The following is a 19,760-nucleotide window of genomic DNA, read 5'->3' as shown; positions in this document are numbered from 1 at the left end:
CAAGTTGAATCTTGACATGCAAGGTTTATGGAATTATCATCACAAACAATGTAGACATTATTAACAGATGCAACTGCTGTTGTATCTTTATCATTTTTCTTCTATTTGTCTTCATCTTTTTCCCTTGATTGATCTCTCTTAAGGAACCTGCAATTTCTTTTTATGTGACCCGCTTTGCCACAATGATAGCATATCACTTCTTTTCTAGTCCTCGACTTGCTTCTTGACTTGCTACGACTTTCAGAGTTGTCGCGTCTATGGAAGTTTCTAGATTGACTTCTCCCCCGTGACTCTGTAACTAGTGCTTCTGACTTTGAGGAAGAACCAATCAACCCACGTTCCTTTCTTCGAGCTTCTTCATTCAACATGCTCTCTTTAACTGTTGACATTTTCAACTTTCCACTTGGAGCTGAATTGGTCAACGTCACAACAAGGACTTCCCAATTATCAGGCAAGGAACTCAACAATAACAACGCTTGCAACTCATCATCTAATTTAATTTCTGCAGTTGTCAACTAATTCACTATATTATGAAAAATACTCATATGCTCTGCCATTGAATCTCCATCTTTATATTTCATATTCACCAGCTTTCGAATCAAAATGCTTTATTTTGCACATTCTTTCGTTCATACAACTCTTTTAATTTTTCTCACATCTTATTAGCATCTATTTCAGTTTCAACATGTGGATATACACTCAGATCCAACCACTGCCTGATCAACGCCACTGTCTTTCTATTCATCTTCTTCCAGTTAGCGTCAAATTTATCTGCAGGTTTAGCAATGTCACCCTCAATAGGATCGTACAAATCTTTATTGTATAACATGTCTTCCATGAGAGTCTTCCAAAGTGTATAATTAGAAGAATTGAGTTTAATCATATTGGGACCTTTATTTTTCTCCTCCATTTAAATGCACAAATTAAACCCTTATTTTTCTTATCTGGCAACTGTTGTTTTTCTGTGTGTCATTTCTAAATCCCTTTTATTACCTTCAAGTGGGCCAAACCCATTAAATTTTTTTTTTCTTTTTATTTCAATAATAATAATAATAATAATACTAGTAAAATTGGTGGGTTCCACTTGGGGAGTGAGCCCACCCAACATTTTGGTCATCATGTTTGATAGTGTGAAGATCAATTACTCTCAAAATGTAGTCAATATAGCATTTATTATGATCATAGAGACATAATAAACTTGATTTGACATGAAATTTAGATTAAAGTGGTAAGACTTTTTTTATAAAAAAAAAAACTCGAATATTATTGATTTGATTTTTATTTTCTCAAAATTTATATTATTGATGATTTGTATAATTTTATTGCAGAACTCGAGTCATGCAAAACATGTTGGAGAATATTAATCATCCTCCCACGTTATATCATATTTTGTGTACCGTTGAGTGTATCACTCTTGCATTGATGAAAAATCTTAATGGTAGTTATGTCGTGCTGCAGTGTTTGAAGATTTTCCAGCCCATATACAAAAAAGTAATTAATGCCACCTCTCTCTCTTTCTCATTCTTGTGTTTTACTCCTTTTGACTATATGTTGGTTGTGATATTGGTATTTGATATTAGGCAAATATGATTGATTGGTTGTTATAATATGATTGCTTGAATAGTTCTCCTAGAACTAATTAAGTTTGAGCCAAACTCAATACCAAAAGCAAAATCAAAGTGAGAGTTGTCCCCACTTAAAAATATTGAACACATTGTATAGCTCAATTTAGCAGGATACTCTCATTGTTATTATCTTTTACCATCAATTAATGTTTTTCTATGGATAGAGATTGCAAACTCAAATTAGATGCTACCTTCTCATTTACTTGTCATTATCTTTTATCATCTACTTATGTCTTTCTATATATCTTTGGCCAATTTGTCATGTTTTGAAATCTTAGATTTAATTAGCAGGATTTGATGAAATACTCTTGTGTTTCACATTAGCCTTCATCTAACTCCATCTTAATATTGCAATGCTGATTTTTTTCATCCATTAATTGATAATTTTCTCTCAGATGCTCTTGGATAAAGTAGCACAAAATTGTGTTGAAGTTGCAACAGATAAAGTTGGATGTACGGCTATTAAAAAATGTCTTGAGCATGTTGGGGGAATGCCCATAGAACTGCTGATTACAGGAATAGTCTGTAATGCTATGGTTCTAGCAGTAGATCCATATGGGTTTGATTCTACACTCTTCAACTTATTATTATTTATTTATTGAATTATCCATTATTTTAAAACTGGTACTAGTATGTGATAATTGATAGATTTTTTTTGTTTTTATAAAGAAATTATGTGTTGCAATATGTAATTAAAATGGGAGTAAAGAAAATGGTGATAGAAGTGCTTCAAGACAATTTTGTTAGACTTTCTATGGATAAACATGCTAGCAATGTGGTGGAAGATCTATTGAGATACTCTGAAGAGAATGATGTTGCTGTTATAGTTGAGGAGATAATGACAAGTCGTGATTTCTTAACTGTTGTTCGAGATCCATTTGGAAATTATGTTGCTCAAAGAGCACTAGAATGCACCAAGGTTTGAAACCTCTCTTGCACTATGTTTCAAATTATGTTTTTCCAACTTAAAATAATATTTTTGGGAGAATTCCAATTACAATGTTTTGATTCAGATCTTGTTTGTGTTAAAATTGTAATCACATTTTTGCTTAATCTTTTATAAGCTTTGTTTATTGCAGGGTGGTCTGCGTGTTGAACTTTCTTTTCTCATTAAATCCTATCGCAAAAAACTTCAAAACCATATTTTTGGTAAAAGGGTGTTGGCAGAGGCCATGAAGATATTGATGGAAGGAAATTGGCTTAATTTTTAAGGGATCAAAACAACTTTTAAGTTTGTTTAATGTGACGTGTTTGAATTATTAGTTTGTAGACGACATTGTAGTCTGTCTCTTAAGTAAATTTTATGTGTTTTTGTATGTTTGTTGGTTTATTTATTTTAACTATAGCCAACAAGACAATTATTCTTTTATTGTTTAGGAAAATGAATGTTCTTATGCTGTAAAAATTGTTTGTTTCTTTTCATAAATTACCTATTTTACTTTTTTAACGAGACAATTCCTTATTCTTGCTTGGTATAGATATGAATTTTAACCTTCCAGGAATACATATTATGCTACAGCCTCATCAAAGTATTCTAGCTATGTAAATTTGGAAAATTTTGCTACTACGTGCTATAGCTGATAGAATATTTTAACAAATGTTATCTGAATGCATGCATTATTGTGTGTAGCTTCTATATATGGGATACTCCTTGATCTAACCAACATATGGTCTCTTTAATAAGCTCTAGTTTGAATCTCAAGCATTTTGTGTAACAATAGTTTAGTTCTTATCTCAGTTTCATTATTTTGTGAGACTCAAGTTTGACAAGACTCATGGATCCTAGCTACCATGAATTCATTCTGTTTTTCTAGTTCTAACATAAATACTTTATTCTAACAACTAATAATATTCGCACCAAATACCTTAGTTAGCTATAGCATTGTCCAAGATACCCATTAGATGTATGTGATGTAAACTAGGACTCTACAGAAGCAACAACATATAAACATAACAAACAAAAAGATCACAACAAACAAGTACAACTAGTGATGTCAATGCCAACTAGCAGCATTCTTGAGAAACAAGTGAAGCCCACAACAATAGTAATAATGACAATTCATAAATTCATGAGACCTTTAGTTTGATGATCATGCTTCACGAAGGTCCTTTATACATGCCTGAAGCAAGCTTTCATTGAATACGCATCCCCATTCACATATACTTTTTGGAATATATGGGAACAGGGGAAATGGATTGTTAGTGTTTTAATGGATTGTTGAATTTTAAGGAATTTTTTAAAAGATTATAAACTACAGAGACTTAATTATGAGATAAAACTATAGGGAACTAAGTATTAATCCAACCTCACTTTTATTGCAGCTTTTCAGAACCATTTAGCATGCATATTTTTGCTTTTTCACACAAATGAAAAATATTTACCCGCGTGAATACATTCACGGTGCCCGAGACTATAATATACTCAGAAATGGATTAGGTGCAGTGCACAGAATCCAGATCCAATATACTCACTCACAGACAGTCGTAAAGTGTATTTAGACGCTCTAAACACTGCAATACTAGATGATTCTCTCCCTCATGCAATAGTGAAAAGAACCAAAATTGCATACGACAAACACATTAAAGGCTGTGTGTCTATCTCAAAACTGGTAGTATTACTAATACTGATTAGTATCATTGGTACAATCATCAGAGGATGATCCAAACAACAGTACTGGCCTCCGAGAGAAGCACTAGATCTATAAATTACAGTAAAATCAATCTTAAAAGACACACAAGTGGCCAATGAAACTAAATTTAGGAAGGCACGCAACAGGCCAATGAAACTCAATTTAGACGATGATGTTAGCTCTCGTATTCCCAAGAGAACAACATGAATAAAGCTCATCAGGAAATACAAGTTACTCTGAATCAGAGGAGTCTGCCCTTGTGCTCTGCCGAACACTTCTTTTGTTTTGTGCATTGGACCTTGCACGATGTAACGATGATTCACCGTCCAAAAATATGACTTGAGCTTTAGCCAGTCTTTCTTCCAAAACCTCAGTGCTAAAGTCATCAGTACCACCAAGTTCATCAAAACCCACCTAATACACATAACATTATCATATTAATGTGTGTGAAATTACTTAAATAAATAGGGAAACCCTACCCAATATAGCATTCCTGGCAATATATATCAAATTAATCAAGTGCCTTTATTCACATACCACATAATCATCCACTTTGGCATTCTTTATAAGAGCAAGAGTAGGAAGAACAACGATCTTGAGCTTCTCAGCTAAAAATGGACATTTTTCAGCATTGATTTTTACAAACCGGGTCTCAATATGCTGCTTCGCCATCAAACTTAAATGCTTGTCCACAACCTGCAAATGAACTGTGAGCACAGATGTTTCTCCTCATTTCAGTGAAAGAAAAGAACAAAATGGTGAGCATGCTGAATTGAAATTCAAATCAAGTCATTGATAAACTGATAATTCTAAACGAAATAGCTTCACATTGTTTATTATCTTTTCATTGATAGAATGAACAATCCAATATGCACAACCAGGACAATTTTTCAAAAGGTTCCTTCATATAAATTCTATATAGAAAGAATTTCAAAGTCAAGAAAACACTGAAACGGTGAGCATTATTAGTTATTAACAAATTTAGCACCTTTCTCATATATGCACAACCTGTGTTTGTGGTTTGTCAAGTTTAACGAAATTTTCTCTTAGCTTTTGCAAAAAATAAAAAACAAACAATGGTAAAACTAAATTAAACAGCTTTTTAGTCATGTAGTTTGAATGTCACAGTGAATTCAGATAGTTCTTCAGAAAGCATACAATATTAGTAAGAAATTGTGTAGTTCAAACTTCAATTGCAAAGTACTCGTGAAATAATTGATACAATTCGAAAAACACATTCGTGCAAAGGCAATGAGAAAAACTATCTAATATAGATAAAAATTAGTATTATTTTATTCATTTTCGTGAAGTTAAGAAAACTGAATGCATCGCAATTTGCATTTAATTTCACAGCAAATTTATAAGGTAAAGTTTATTCAACATTTAAATTCAACATAAAAGAATATTAACGCGAAGAAAACACGATGTGAGGAATCAACCATTTGTGTGTACCTTGCAGGGCCAATTTTCGCGGAAGAAATGACAGACGACGCGTTCGCTGGCTTTGACGACGGAGAAGAAGTCTTTCTCGGAAGGAATCTCGGTGTATTCGCCGTGTCCGAGGGAGATCCAACGGCTGCGCTTCTCCGACATCTTTTTCATTTGTTGTAGCCTGCGTTCCCTGAGTGCTTCAAGATCATCATCGTCGAGACGTTCGAGGGCGGCAATCTCTTCATCGATTTTGTCCTCGACGGCCTGCGCCACCGTGAGGACTTGTTTCTCGATGACCTCTTCAATCTTCCCCTTCTCCATCTTCCGTTCCTAGATCTCTCTCACTCTCTCTCTCTCTCTCTTCCCCGCTCTGCACTTCACCTTCAAAAATAGTCGTTGATACGACGCCGTCTAGGTTCTTTCGGTTTCGATAGGTATCATTCAATTTACTTTTATTTAGGCAGAAGTATTTTTTAAACTTTACTTATTTTTCCAATTGTTTGTCACTAATAAGTGTTTTTCTAATTTGTCTTTACGTTACATTTTATTTACACTATTAAATTAAATTAATTTTGTAAAAATATTTTGTGTTTTTATTTTCTAAAATTTATATTTATTTTATCTTAGTAAAAAAATTAAAAATAAATATCATAAAAATAGATGAAACAGTAATTAATATAGATTTATTTATTAAAATAATAAAAATTATTATTTTATCATTTATATTATTTCTAAAAAATTTAAACAGTTATTCACTTTAAAAAAAATTATCTCATTAATAAAATTAATATAAATTTAAAAACATATTAAACAGATAATTAATTTTTAAGTTGTTGCCAGTTTAGACAATTGTCCTTTACATGATATTTTGTTTTAAAAAATTCATGTAGCTATATTTCGATACAAATATATACATAATTTTCTCAGATAGTGAGTCTATATTAACAAGTTATTATTATTTTAACTAATTTTTATTAAAATAAAAAATCAAATATAAAAATCCTTAATGTTTTTGTAATTTAGAAAAGTGAAATTTAGTGCAGTCTTTGACTAATTTTTAAATTAGTTTTTGTTTTTCGAACTGATTATTTATATTACATCTCGTTTATCCATAAGCATTTAAATCATTATTTGTTAAAGCTGTTATTTAGAAAAATAAAACATATATGTAATCTACATTTTTTTTTTATATTATAATATACATGTATGATATCTACATATATCAACAATTGGGACCATAATCATACAATAGTACACATGTATTATTTCATTAATATTAGTGTTTATAAAAAAGGGATGTCTATAAAAATAACGTTCTTTTTTTTAAAGATTTTATTCAATAAATTGTATTAAAAGATAAAAACTTTTACAATAGAGTATGACAAAATGAATACATTCTCACATTAAGTCTTTAGTTAAAATAGATGATTCAACAAGGTAGACTAAAGCAACCTCGTCGGCAAAAAATGACACTACGAAAATGTAATGATATATAGCTATACTGACATGTCACATGTTTGCAAGTGGGAGGTGACATATAAAGATTACAAAGATGCTTTTGAATATAGAACTAACCACGGATTACTGCATGGGAGAATCCTAGGCATTCATTAATATATTTTTTTTATTATTTCAAAAGTTGGAGAATAGCAGATCAAAATTCAAAAACCTTCATTGATGTCGAATTTATTAATCCTCTCCAGATCTAGCACCCTATAGACATTGGAAAACTGAAATAACAACAGGAATCCAACATACTGAATAATAGCTCACACAGATACCACTCGCCTACTCAATAAATTCCTAAAAAAACGCCATCTTTCCCAACACGCTCTTTCTCTACATGTCTTGAACTTTGTTATCAGGGGCATTTGGGCTTGCCCTTATTGTTAAGCTTGTCCCTGTAGCAAGGGCATTCATGCTTGTTCCCATAAGTTCCAGAAGGAACACATTTGCACTGTGCGCAGCATATTTCGCAGTACTTCACACACCTATCTTGAACCCCTGCTTTTGAGCATCTGTCCGAACACTTATTGCTGCAATAGGCTGCCATTAAAAGTGAAAATGCAACATCAGTACACCCACCAAAAAAGCTAAGCTCAAAATAGAACCTTCCCACCACCCAAAAAAAGGAACAAATAGGCAAAGACCTTTATCAAATAAAAACCTTAATAAAGTGCTTATAGTATAATCCCCTATCTTATAATCACTTATGGACAAATCATTTCTATAACAAAAGATAAAATATAGTCAAATAATTTTTTTTCATATAGGTATAAGTGGTTTTCATAGATTTATGAAAATAAACTAAAAACCGCTTATAGACATGTGATAAATTATTTTAATAAGTTCAATCAAAGAGTTTAACCGGTACTTAACCGATAAATAAGGGCAAATAAATCAATTCAAATAAGTCTAAATTAAAATGGATCGTCAAAATTCATAAGAGATGAAGATGATCTTACATGAATCTTCATATGCAATGGCTGGCTCCAAGATAGAGGAGCATAGAAGGGAACAAAATAGCAGCACTGTGAAGAGAGGCTTCATTTTCGCTTTGTTAATATCGGGTGAGAAATAATATAGAAAGGAAAGGAACTCTGCAAGTTGCTGTGCGGGTGCATTAGCAAGTATAGCAGCAGTGTGTATTTATATTGATGAAGCTTGAAAGATGGTGCCAACTTGGGAATAATCTTAAATAGAATAGGTGACAGTAAAATAATATGAAAAAGCAGAAGGATCAACTGAGTTTAATGTCAAATCAGTGGAGTCGGTGGGTTGTAAGAGGCAGGAAGAGACAGCATGCAATGGTTTCTGATTTGGCTCTCCACCCACGAATCCTTCTAGCGCCTTCTTTTCCGTTTGTCCCATTCTATTTGTTGCTTTGCTCTGTTTTATTTTACTTACAAAATATGGTGCGACTATGAAAAAAAAAAGTGAAAAATTAGATGCATAAGCATAATGCAATGAAAAAATACGAGATATAGAAAACACATGAGCTGTAAAAAACGTTGAGGGAGTAATTGTAGTTATCAACTTTTGCAAAGCTGCAGAGTTAACCTGTTAACTATTCAAGTTATCAGTAGTAAGAACTGTCGTTGTCTAACCTCTAAAAATATTTGCATCCATCTCATTATTCAATTTGTGCTTGGCTTTTTTACATAAATGACTGGCATGTTAAGATATCAATGTAGGAAAAAGAATCTGAACTATATTGTTACCCCAATTATCTATCAATCATCAGCATCCAGCAGGCTAAAAATGATTAAAAGAATAAATAATACGAAATAAAAATGGGGGAATTAGGCCAAAGCCCGTCAGCATAACAAAATAAAAGAAATCTAAAATTAGGGGGACCTAACCTTTCATCAAAGACATCTCGCTGATGAAATCAGGAATAAGGTCCTACTAGATTAATGAAAAAATCAATAACTTGATATTTCAATTTGATGAGCACAAATGCAGGAGGTATTCGAATTCACTATAGTAAACACTAAACACAAACAACAGCAGCTGATTTGTTTGCATACAAAATCCATGGTTTTTAAGACGTGAAGCACCATACTCCAAACATTATACCCATTATTGAAAGCTATTTTTTCAAGTAAACTCTCTTCAGTGTACAAAATAAAACAAAAAAAATCTGAACTGTCAAATAAAAAACAATAATTGATATTATTAATAAAATAAATTATTCATGCTACAAAAGAACCAATTCCAAATGCATCCTTAAATGATAAAAAGGGCTGCACTAGTTTGAGAAAATTTATTTATCTAGCTGCAATTGATACATTTAACTTCAGTTTACAGAGGAAAAAAAGATAAGGACGGTCCACTTAGCTCCGCTTTATCATGCTAAAGCTTAATGTTTTATCAAACCAGTATCATAGGGACCTTGGCTTAAAAAGGAAATTTAACAGCCACACGAACAAATGCTCAGTTTCTTCATACTGCCACACAGTAAATTTTACAAACTGATGTTGGATCACTGTAACTTTTGAGTCGTTATTACATATTTTTTATTTACACTCGTTGGATTTACATTACACGTAGGCAAAGGTCAGCTCAACACACTAATTAACTAAAACTATAATTATTATTCTCGTAAAAACCAATTCTAAATCACCTTTACATATAATACATACAAAATCGTACATCAAGCTCCCATAATGTAGGACGAGCATAGGGGATGGTCATCCTTAACATGGCCACTAGATGCTAGTAAGTTGACCTGCAAACGTTAACCAAAATTTAAAAAATCTCATCTCCTGCTAAGCAAAGAATCGGATCTTTCATCTCATTCATTTTGAATGTTCCAATATTAAAGGCATACATTGGAAAGTAAATCAGGATAACAATAGCATTTTATTCTATAACTTTGAAAGGGAATGAATGGGAAAATCTTAGACCCCATTAACTTTGTGAAAACATTTTGTGTTTTCTTTTTCTAAAATGTATGTTCATTTTACCTTGATGAGAGACTTTTGAAATAAATCATTGTCATTGAGAGTAGATGAAATACTAGGAAATGAAAATAGAAAATATTTTCACAAAGTAAACATAATTTTAGTTGTTGTATTATAATTCATTTCTTTTCATGCATTGTGATTGTAAAGATAGTGGAAACTTTTAAAGATAGCAAATAGAATGAATTTTTTAGAGAATCCTTTCAATCATATAACAATTTTTATTGACGTATTAATAAGAAAAAAAAGCAGTAAGATTATAAATTATTTGGTTCTGGAAAATGAAACTTGGAGGATAAATTCATGATGTGGACTTTTGTTCCTCTATGAATGTGAGTAGTGTTTTCTCCATTTTCTTCCTAGTTTAGACGGACTGGAAAATAATGGGTCCCACGTCCCCATTTTAATTTTTTTCTTCATTTTCTACTCTCAATCCAGAGAAGTAAAAGAAAACTGAGAGAGCAATGAACACATCATTAAGCTTCTCATGTTATAGAATAGTGCATATATAAGAACATAAGGTACAAACCTTGACAATTTCAGACCTGGAGCCAGACCGCATGTAGGCTGCTAACACACTCATACTGAAATCCTGAATACAACATCATTTGAAAGAAACAACGAGAACTCAAGTTAAAGAAATGTCGTGGGACAAAATTCTAATAATAAAATAATGAAAACAAACTGAAGTTGTTTATGCTGAACAAATGTGTTTACTCCCAAAGATAAAAATATAAAAATATGGTGAATGACATTTATGATTTAACCATTAAAATCCCCAAATTGTCCACCTTCCCCATAGGCCTTCTAACCAGGATTGCCTTTTCTTTTTACCAAGAGAAGGCTGGGATAAGCAAAACAGAACATACCCTGAAAGGATCGCCTCTCAAAGATTGAACAAACATGGAGCTTCCTAAGCTTTTACCCTGCATAGAAGTAAACAAACAATCTCAATAGTCAATACTATGGAGCAATGAATAAAAGCACAATAGTCAAGCATCAGTCATTCATGTTCCTTCCTATGCTAGCTTTTGAGACGTTTGTTTGATTGAACAAAAATGAGGAATATAAACATACAGGTAAGGTGGGAAAATGCAAACAAGCTTCAAATAGGTTGCAATCTTGTCATACCTCCAAGGAAATATCTCTCAGGCGCCTCCCTGTTTGAGCACAGCAAATACGGACAACGTGCTCATCACAACTTCCACTTATAATGTAGTCCCTCCCATTCATGTAGTAAGAACGAGTGTAATTTTGAGAACTTTCAGTTGGAGCTATATCAAAAACTAAGTGAAGCCTACCATCAACAGCCAGGAATTGTCTGACCTGTCAATTTTGACAAGTTAGTTGGGACACCAGCAATGTTTTTTCAAGATAAAAACATAAAAACTGCCAAAAAACATGTAGGCAGTTAATTGAAAATATAGTCCATATATAAAAATATAAAAAAATTGATGGACACGGCTATGAAGCTGAATCAGATTTTGCCTGATGTCCACAGCCTATTTCAGCAAATGCCCTTTAAATGCAGTGACCAGTAACTAACCACAGTATTAAGTAAAATACCTCATTATCAACTGCTGATGCTAAAATATATTGGTCATCTGGAGAAAAGCAAACCATCACATTTCCTCTAGAGCTTGATGCAGTGAAGCAAGGGTGTATTGGTTTCTGTCTCAAGTCCCACATCTTGACATCATGATCAAATGATGAAGTAGCAAAAATTGATGGGGAATGATTTGCAAATTTGACGACATTAATATGCCCACGATGCATATCTGTGAACACTTGTAAGCGCTTTCCACTGTTAATGTCATACAAAGCAACATTTCTTGAGTAACCACTTGCAATAAATAGTTCATCCATAGAGTTAACATGAACAGATGTCAACTGGTCAAATTCATCAAAAGTAACACAACCAGAGTTCCCATATAAGCCAGTCATTTTTCTTGGTATACGGTTGATGTCAAACAATTTCAGGGAACCATTATCTGAACCTGCTATAAGCTGATATGCAGCACCCAAAAAAAAAAAGACATCAAATGCAATTAAAAAGAATCACTAGAGGAACAAATTCTCTAAATCTAAGTAAACGGAATGGAAAATACTTCACTGAATTAATTCCTTCTTTAGTTAAATAACCTTTGTCTCTAAATAGAGGACCCTCGAGAAATTTCTGTCTCTTTTTATAGGACATGCTTCAAATTCTCAATCACAATAATTATTTCTTTACCAACATACCTCTAATTATTTTACATTTTTTCTGTAACAAGAAATAAATACAATGACGAGAAGATAAACTAATTCTCTATCCTGAATGATAAACTGATGGGGACAAAGAAGGAATTGATGACGTGTCTAGTGGGACACATAGTGCACCTAAAGAGAATGTATGTTAGAAAATCCAAGAAAGGTGAGCTAGCCCCATCACGTATATAGGGGAGAGAGGTTGACAAAGAGGGGATAACAAATTCTATTAATTGTTAGTGGAGAGAAGATTCTCTCTTATTGGAGTGAGCATAGCTCTCAGGAGTAAAAGGAAGGCTTGTTTCCTTTGCTCAATTTTCCTTTATCATCAATAAAATACACTATCATATGTTGATTAATCTTTCATTAATTCTTATTGTCGCATTTATAAATTGAGGACCTGTCATAAACTTATAAGAACAAGATCATTGTTAGCAAATTTAATACTACTACCGACTTTCTTATAATTTAGTCAACATGGTTCTATATTTTGGGGATGAAGGTAGTATATAATTATACTCTGCAAAGGCTATACTGGCAATCTAGCATTCAGGCAGGAAATCATCAAATGCCATATCTCTATCATTCAAACGACTTCAGACTCTACAAGACTATCTAACATGTATATGACAAAACAAATTAGGTTTGCTAATGTAAAATTATAGGTTTGTCGAAGTATATGTAGCCGGTACTTGTTAGTATTCTCATATAAATTAATATCAACCATAGATACAATCTCTATCAATGACTTCTCGTGCAACATACCTTAGAAGGATATTTCTTGAGCCAACAAAGACCCAAGACGCTATTCATTGCTCCAAGTGATGGGATATAACTAACAATGTGTTCACTTTCATGATTTATGACAACTACTTCACCATCTAAAGTTCCAAAGACCATCAAGCTGGAGTCAGATGGGTGATACTCAAACTGCCTTGGATGAAAGCCCTTATCACGAAAGCCCTTCTCCAATTCAAATCCTGGTATAGAAAGTGGATGTAAGAAAGGCCAAGTTGAAGACCCCAATTTAGCAGCTGAAAGAGACCTAGTATAAAAATACTGAGACGTTCCAGAAGGATACGACGGGCTACGCTTAGAAGATTGCACCTTAATGCGACCTGATTTTATTTCTCGCTTGTGTATGATACTTAAAACACTCTCTTTGCTCTTCCATCTGTATGGAAGATATTCAAAGTATTGAGAAAATATTCCAGTAGCCCTTTCCTTGTCAATCTTTCTGATAGGCAGATTATCTAGACTTTTCAGATTCGGTAATGAAGCTATCATGAATTCTCTGTAGTGTTTCTCCTGACATATTGGTGATGCATGACAAGACATATATTTCATAGAAACATCAACAGTATTCCCTGTAAAGGAACCTCGTGATGACTCTTCTTCTTCATTCTGTAACGTAAACAGTCGAAGTTAAAGATAAAAATGGATTTTGAATTACAGCTTGGATGATATGGACCTAAGAAAATAATGCAATAACCTAAATCACTTTTATGCAATTCAATAGCAAGCATTTCACTTTTTTTTTTCTCACAGCATGCATATTAAAATCTTAATACATAGAGTCAATAACTAAACTTCCAAAATACAATATGACCATAAAAACAAAGTAGAAATAAGCAAATTAGAAAACTATAAAGTAATTAATTTGACTTCCTGAGTATACTAGCTATGAACCATAATCATTGCAAATTGCAATATAACTCAATAGTAGTTTATAAGATAATCGCAAGAACATTAGATGCATGCTGACACCATGACCTTACAAGTTTACACTTATAATGTTCAATATTATTTTAAAATCCAATTATTTATAACTTACAATAAATTAGAAGAAAAAAAATTATCAAAACCTCAACAAGAGAGCGAGGAAGAGTTGCCGTTATTGTTTTGATATAGAGAACACTACGAAGGAAATATATTTTCAAAATAAAAAGTAGATTGGCTACCTCACTCTGAAGAGGCATTTGTAAATTCCACCTAGGAAAAACATCTGACAACCAGTTTCTATCATGATGATTAGGCAAGTCAATTTCACTATCATTTGACAAGTCCTCAACCATGCTTTGAACATCATCACTCATAATTTCTTCATCAAAGGAATAAAAATTTCTAATTGGATCCTCGAAGCTAAAGTTGGAATTTGTCAGTTCCCTTGTATCAATGCAAGATTCACCAATAAAAGGAACTCTATCAAGCAGACTAAAATCAGCAGTAGCATCTGACTTCCCACTTGATGAGGTAAAAGATGTTCCAGCATCATTGCAATACTGCCAAAATTGAAACCTTAGTTCAACTAAAGAAGGGAGCTTAGAGAGAGCCGCAACAGTTGTCCAAAGATTTGTAATCCGTGTTTCACACATTGAGAGACACATTAGATTGGGCATGCAATTAAAACAGTCTTCTTGGAAACTAGTAAGGGAAGAACTGAAATCAAGATTAAGTGTGTGCATATGCATGAACTCCCCTATCAAGCTCAACTTTCGGAGACGTGATGACCTCAGTGTCAAAACTTGGCATGCCAAACCTCTTTGTGAGATATCCCTGGTGATAAAACCCAACATTAGTCATAAAGTAACAGTTGAAGAAAAAACACAATGCACCCAAAGTGCAGCTGCTGAGGCGTATTCTCCCAATAATAAAAGAACAGCTCATGTTTTAAACATTTAATGGAACAACTACACCAACTCACTATGTATCATCAATTAAAATGAAGCAGCTCGTGTAATTATGTTAATTGTCCTATGCAAACTTCAAAGGTAATCCTTATGATGGATTTGATACACACCAAGGCACAGTGCAAACAGAATAGTATTATAAGACAAACAGTTGAGTCCTAACCTTATATGTTAGGCGGTAATTACACAATACAGGAAAAATAGTGCAACATATTATAGTGTGTAATTACCTTTACATAAGAGAGAGAGAGAGAGAGAGAGAGAGAGAGAGAGAGAGAGAGAGAGATGACAGAGCATATGGCCTGTTTGATTTGAAAACAACTTGTTTTCACTATTTCCTACACAAATATTTGAAAACAAGAAACATAGTGAAAACAAGAAATTAAAACATAAAGCGTTTTCTCAAGCCAAATGGAGTTATTGGTGTTAATTAGAAAGTGAAAATGGATTTGTCTTTTAAATAGATGTTTTTAGGCAAGAAGTTGTCCCATGGTTTCTCATTACAAGATTTGTTTTCTTCTATAACCGTTTTTAAAATCAAAACTTGGAAAAATAAATTGTCAAGTCTAGTCTCCCTTTTGAAGGAAATCAAACAGAGCCATAGTGACAAAAAATCCAGTATCAAGACAATAATGCTACATCCACATTGATATAAAATCATTTTGCACAGGTTTAGAAACCCAGCTCCTATGTTCAGTAAAATGCAGCTTGTTGATTGTTCTGAACCAAGGGCTGGAAATTCAATACTATAAAGGTCTCAAATTAAATACTACTGTCTCAAATTAAACAAAAGGTGGAAATAAACTATAAAGGTGATTAGACAATAAAAAAATACTTCATTTTTACAAAGATAATCCATGACAAGCACCATAATATACCGTACGAAGTCTTTTCCAAATGAAACATCCTTTAGTTTGACTACTCGAAGCTTTTGATTAATAGCACGCATCAATGATAATACATATTCTCCATTTAATACACATGATGATTCATTACGTACATCAACAGCTTCTATTTCAGAAGTATCAAGGTTCATGCATATGTCTAGGAGGGGAGAAAAATCAATATCTTTAAGATCGTCAATTAAAATCTCCAGAATGCACAGCTCTTGGTGGGATTTTTTTACCTCAGCCTGCACAATGATGGTCATATTAGCTTCTTACCCAAGAAAAGGATAGGTTACAAAATAGAATACATTCACCGCCTCCTACTAGGCACAGTCAATAGGTGAAGAACTGGATTACAAAAAAAAAAGAGTACAGTTTGAAATACAATTAAAAATTGATTAAGTACCAAAGACTGATGCAGCTTATGTAATTACGAATCTCTTGTCCTCATTTATCAAGACACTAGCTAAACTGTACTCTATTTGAATATCCTAGACATAATAATTTAGCAGTAAATTATGCAGTGAAATAAACATCAGACCTTGAAAAGGCTTGACAAAATAGTAGTGCTAGGCAAAACACCATGTCTCCTGCAAGAATCAATATACCTAAAACCGAAACCAAAACAAAGATTAGATGATTAAAATGGGACAAGTATATGGACCATGGTCCACCATGGACCATACTTGAAAAAATGTTTCAAATTCCAACAACCACTGATGTCGTCTTTTAGAAGTGGACGTTAAAAGTCGTCTTCATTTCTATGACTGAGAGAGTGAGTTAAATTATATCGGTTCAATAAACATAAAGGAAAACAAATATGTCTCTCGTATTTAATCAACATCGATCAAGTCGACGTCTTATCCATAAAGATGAGGAAGGTTGTGAACTATTACTTCTAAAGAGTATTGTCGACGGTCATTAAAATTTCGGATAATGACCACATAATAGACAAACAACAAATAACAAGGCAAATTATTCTTTATTAACAACTGTAAGAAACTATCAACTATGATCACAATGAATTTAATCAAACACCTAATGCTCAAACAAGCTTGTTTCCTATTGATTCAATAAGATAATGCAAATGAAGCAACAGTGAATTCAGCCACTACTCAAGCCATGATTAGAAAGCAACTACAACGATTAAATCATCAAAAAAAACAGCAAGAAACTACGCACTAAACACAAGGAAGATCGAAATTCTGAAAATTATGCATCGAAATTAACGACTTAGGTTGTGAACATCAAGTAACTGATTTCAACAAGCAATTTTCATTCAATTCAATGGAAATTAAGAGCGAACAACTGAAATTAAAAGCAATTCGAAAATAATAATAAACTAAAATTAAAAGGGAATAAAAATAAACACAGGGATAATAGTGCAATTTGATTTTCGAGATAATGAAATGTACCTGTCTTCCAAAGTTTGGATGTCGACGGCCATGGCGATCGAGCTTCGCACAAAGTGATTGCAGAAAAATAACGCTATGATCAACTATTATACAAACCAAAGCGGAAAACGGAAATCCACGACACTAGAAGGGAAATCAACAACACCCTTTGATGGACACAATAGATAAAAACAGGATAGAGATATGGAGAGAATAAATAGTTATCATGTCGTGATAACAAACTTGATAATTAGTTTATGCTATTGAATATTTGACATGATTTATATTTAGAGAAAATGACAAATTTATGTTTATAATTTATTTAACTTTTTTCTTTTAAAATAATATTTATATATTTGTTTTATAAAAAATATTAAAAAATATAAATAATTTTATATATTTGAAAATTTTGTGATTTCTCTATCCATCACAATTAAATAATGACTCCTTGTCATAATAATTGTAATTTATTTATCCATCACACTTGAAGAATGATTCACTTATAAATAATTTATGAGATAATTTTATATAGAAACATTATGATTTCTATCATCTCGATCAAACTCTCTAAGAATTATCTCTTAATCTTTTTGTATCCATTAGTTGAATTTTAACTTCATTATTGTAAAAATTGCTAAAAAAAGTCCAACTATTTCTAAAAATATTTGGTCTAATATTACATATAAAATCACATTATTTTGTTCGTGTGAATTTATATGTACTTATATATAATAATATTAATATTATTATTATTAAGAAAAATAATTATTATTATTATTATTATTATCTATCAATTTTTTTATATTATTATAAATAAGAAAATAACCAAATTCAATTTAACATAATGATAAAATTAACTAAATATCTTCGAATAAGATAAATGAGTCTCTCCCAATATCACAACGCAATCTAACTTTCAGCTTCAAACAGTTTTCTTTTCTAGTTTTTTTTTCTTCACTTTTTTCTTCTATTTTGTATGTTTTCTTCTTGTCCTACCTCATTTTTTCATATAACTCATTGTTCATGTTTTTGTATAGTGTATTAAGTTGTATAATAAATGAGTTTTATTTAATAAATGATATATATTAATAGTAATTAATAGAATAATTAATTATATAAGTTGAAATATAATAAATAAATATATAATATTAGATAAAATTTTAAATTTTTTATTGATAATGTAAAATGACAAATAATAATATAAGATAAACAAACAATTTTTTTTTATTGTCACATTTGCAGAAAAAATTTACTATTAGTTTAATGGAACGTTATTTATTGATTTGCTAATAATATATTTAATTATTCATTACAGAGAAAAAATATATGAAATAAAATAATAAATAAATAAGAATATTATAAGAAATAGATAAGTAAATATATTATAAATAATAAAAATTTATTGATTGTTAAAAAAGTCAAGAATTAACCACTAAAAAAACAAAAAAAGTATCATGAATCAAACATTTAACACAAGTTTAATAAATAAATAAATAAAAACATTTAGCATAAGACATATAAACAATAATAAATAAATAATTTTTTTAAAATGTCAAAATTACTCTCAATATTTTTTTTACTATTTCACCAAATCCAGAGTTAATTTTTTTCTTTACCATCTTATCATTTTCGGAGCCCTAAAAAAGATTCCCAGTAGGTGCAAGTTTTTCAGTAACTTTCAAAAAACTTTTTAGAAGATTTTTCGGTACACAGGTTTGTTCCGGTACAGAAGGTTAATACCGAAAAAATTTAAACAAAATTTCTGATACAAAAAGGAAAAAAAGTGTGCAAAGAAAAACTTAATTCACAAGTTCTCCGGTACATAAGGTGTTTCCGAAAAACTTCATTCACAAATTTGCTAGTACACACCTATTTTTTCTTTTTAAATAATAAGTTTTTTAAATTTTATTAATTTTTTAAAATGTTAACAGATATGGATAAACCACTACTATTATTGGATAAAACATTCGTCGATACTATAAATATTTTTGACACATATCATATATGAATAATTATAATTAATATTAATATTTTAAAAATATATTATTATGATTAATTATAATTTATTTTATATTTTATTTCATTATATATTTGATACAAGGACAATGTTGTGAATTGGGCTAAAGAAATCGATATAAAAAATGAAGTTATTGTTATCATCAGAAGATCAGATATAGAGACAGGAGAGAAATGATAGAGAAATAAATTAATATTAGGTTGTCACGGAGGAGGAAAATACAAGTGTGCTGCTAGTTCAACTCGAAGTTCAACAAAAAAAGTGTAATTGTCTTTTCAAGCTTAGATCAAAAGCATTAAAAGATGGTTCAGGATGGACAATTAAAGTAATTTGTAGAGTTTGCAGCCATTAATTACCTGATATTTTGGATGAG

At 31.5% G+C, this 19,760-nt stretch overlaps 4 protein-coding genes across 5 annotated transcripts in view; 1 reads left to right on the top strand and 3 right to left on the bottom strand.

The window, feature by feature from the left end:
• The window catches only part of LOC101500101 (pumilio homolog 12-like), a 10,171-nt gene extending 7,141 nt beyond the window's left edge, over nucleotides 1-3,030 (top strand). Inside the window, exons 2-5 of the mRNA XM_004496851.4 lie at nucleotides 1,329-1,491; nucleotides 2,021-2,184; nucleotides 2,295-2,544; nucleotides 2,705-3,030. Coding sequence (XP_004496908.2) covers nucleotides 1,329-1,491; nucleotides 2,021-2,184; nucleotides 2,295-2,544; nucleotides 2,705-2,836 — 709 coding nt within the window. The 3' untranslated portion in view covers nucleotides 2,837-3,030. The remainder of the gene's footprint in view (nucleotides 1-1,328; nucleotides 1,492-2,020; nucleotides 2,185-2,294; nucleotides 2,545-2,704) is intronic.
• Nucleotides 3,031-4,221: 1,191 nt separating this feature from the next.
• On the bottom strand, nucleotides 4,222-6,140 carry LOC101499782 (thioredoxin domain-containing protein 9 homolog). Its single transcript, XM_004496850.4, has 3 exons — nucleotides 5,708-6,140; nucleotides 4,793-4,951; nucleotides 4,222-4,669 (listed from the first exon to the last, which is right to left on the bottom strand). Exons 1-3 carry the CDS (start codon nucleotides 6,005-6,007, stop codon nucleotides 4,487-4,489), a joined length of 642 nt encoding a protein of 213 aa, XP_004496907.1. The 5' UTR covers nucleotides 6,008-6,140; the 3' UTR covers nucleotides 4,222-4,486.
• Nucleotides 6,141-7,292: 1,152 nt separating this feature from the next.
• Nucleotides 7,293-9,200, bottom strand: LOC101499481 (peamaclein). The gene is made up of 2 exons (XM_004496849.4): nucleotides 8,152-9,200; nucleotides 7,293-7,732 (listed from the first exon to the last, which is right to left on the bottom strand). The coding sequence occupies exons 1-2, from the start codon at nucleotides 8,234-8,236 to the stop codon at nucleotides 7,548-7,550; spliced, it is 270 nt and encodes an 89-aa protein (XP_004496906.1). The 5' UTR covers nucleotides 8,237-9,200; the 3' UTR covers nucleotides 7,293-7,547.
• A 142-nt stretch (nucleotides 9,201-9,342) lies between these two features.
• On the bottom strand, nucleotides 9,343-17,625 carry LOC101498494 (protein DWD HYPERSENSITIVE TO UV-B 1). 2 transcript variants are annotated; one of them, XM_004496845.4, is made up of 10 exons: nucleotides 17,392-17,625; nucleotides 16,518-16,584; nucleotides 15,968-16,221; nucleotides 14,361-14,955; nucleotides 13,165-13,803; nucleotides 11,719-12,159; nucleotides 11,284-11,478; nucleotides 11,022-11,078; nucleotides 10,682-10,744; nucleotides 9,343-9,917 (listed from the first exon to the last, which is right to left on the bottom strand). In XM_004496845.4, the coding sequence occupies exons 1-10, from the start codon at nucleotides 17,421-17,423 to the stop codon at nucleotides 9,843-9,845; spliced, it is 2,418 nt and encodes an 805-aa protein (XP_004496902.1). In that variant the 5' UTR covers nucleotides 17,424-17,625; the 3' UTR covers nucleotides 9,343-9,842. The 2 variants fall into 2 exon arrangements, with proteins under 2 accessions (XP_004496902.1, XP_004496904.1); XM_004496847.4 differs by lacking the exons at nucleotides 16,518-16,584; nucleotides 17,392-17,625 and having other exon boundaries at nucleotides 16,090-16,223.
• Nucleotides 17,626-19,760: the final 2,135 nt, after the last annotated feature.

The sequence above is a fragment of the Cicer arietinum genome, chromosome 4 (assembly GCF_000331145.2).
Source record: "Cicer arietinum cultivar CDC Frontier isolate Library 1 chromosome 4, Cicar.CDCFrontier_v2.0, whole genome shotgun sequence".
Classification (NCBI taxonomy): Eukaryota; Viridiplantae; Streptophyta; class Magnoliopsida; order Fabales; family Fabaceae; genus Cicer; species Cicer arietinum.
Note: the sequence above shows the minus strand (reverse complement) of the source record. Positions and strands in the feature narration are given on the sequence as shown.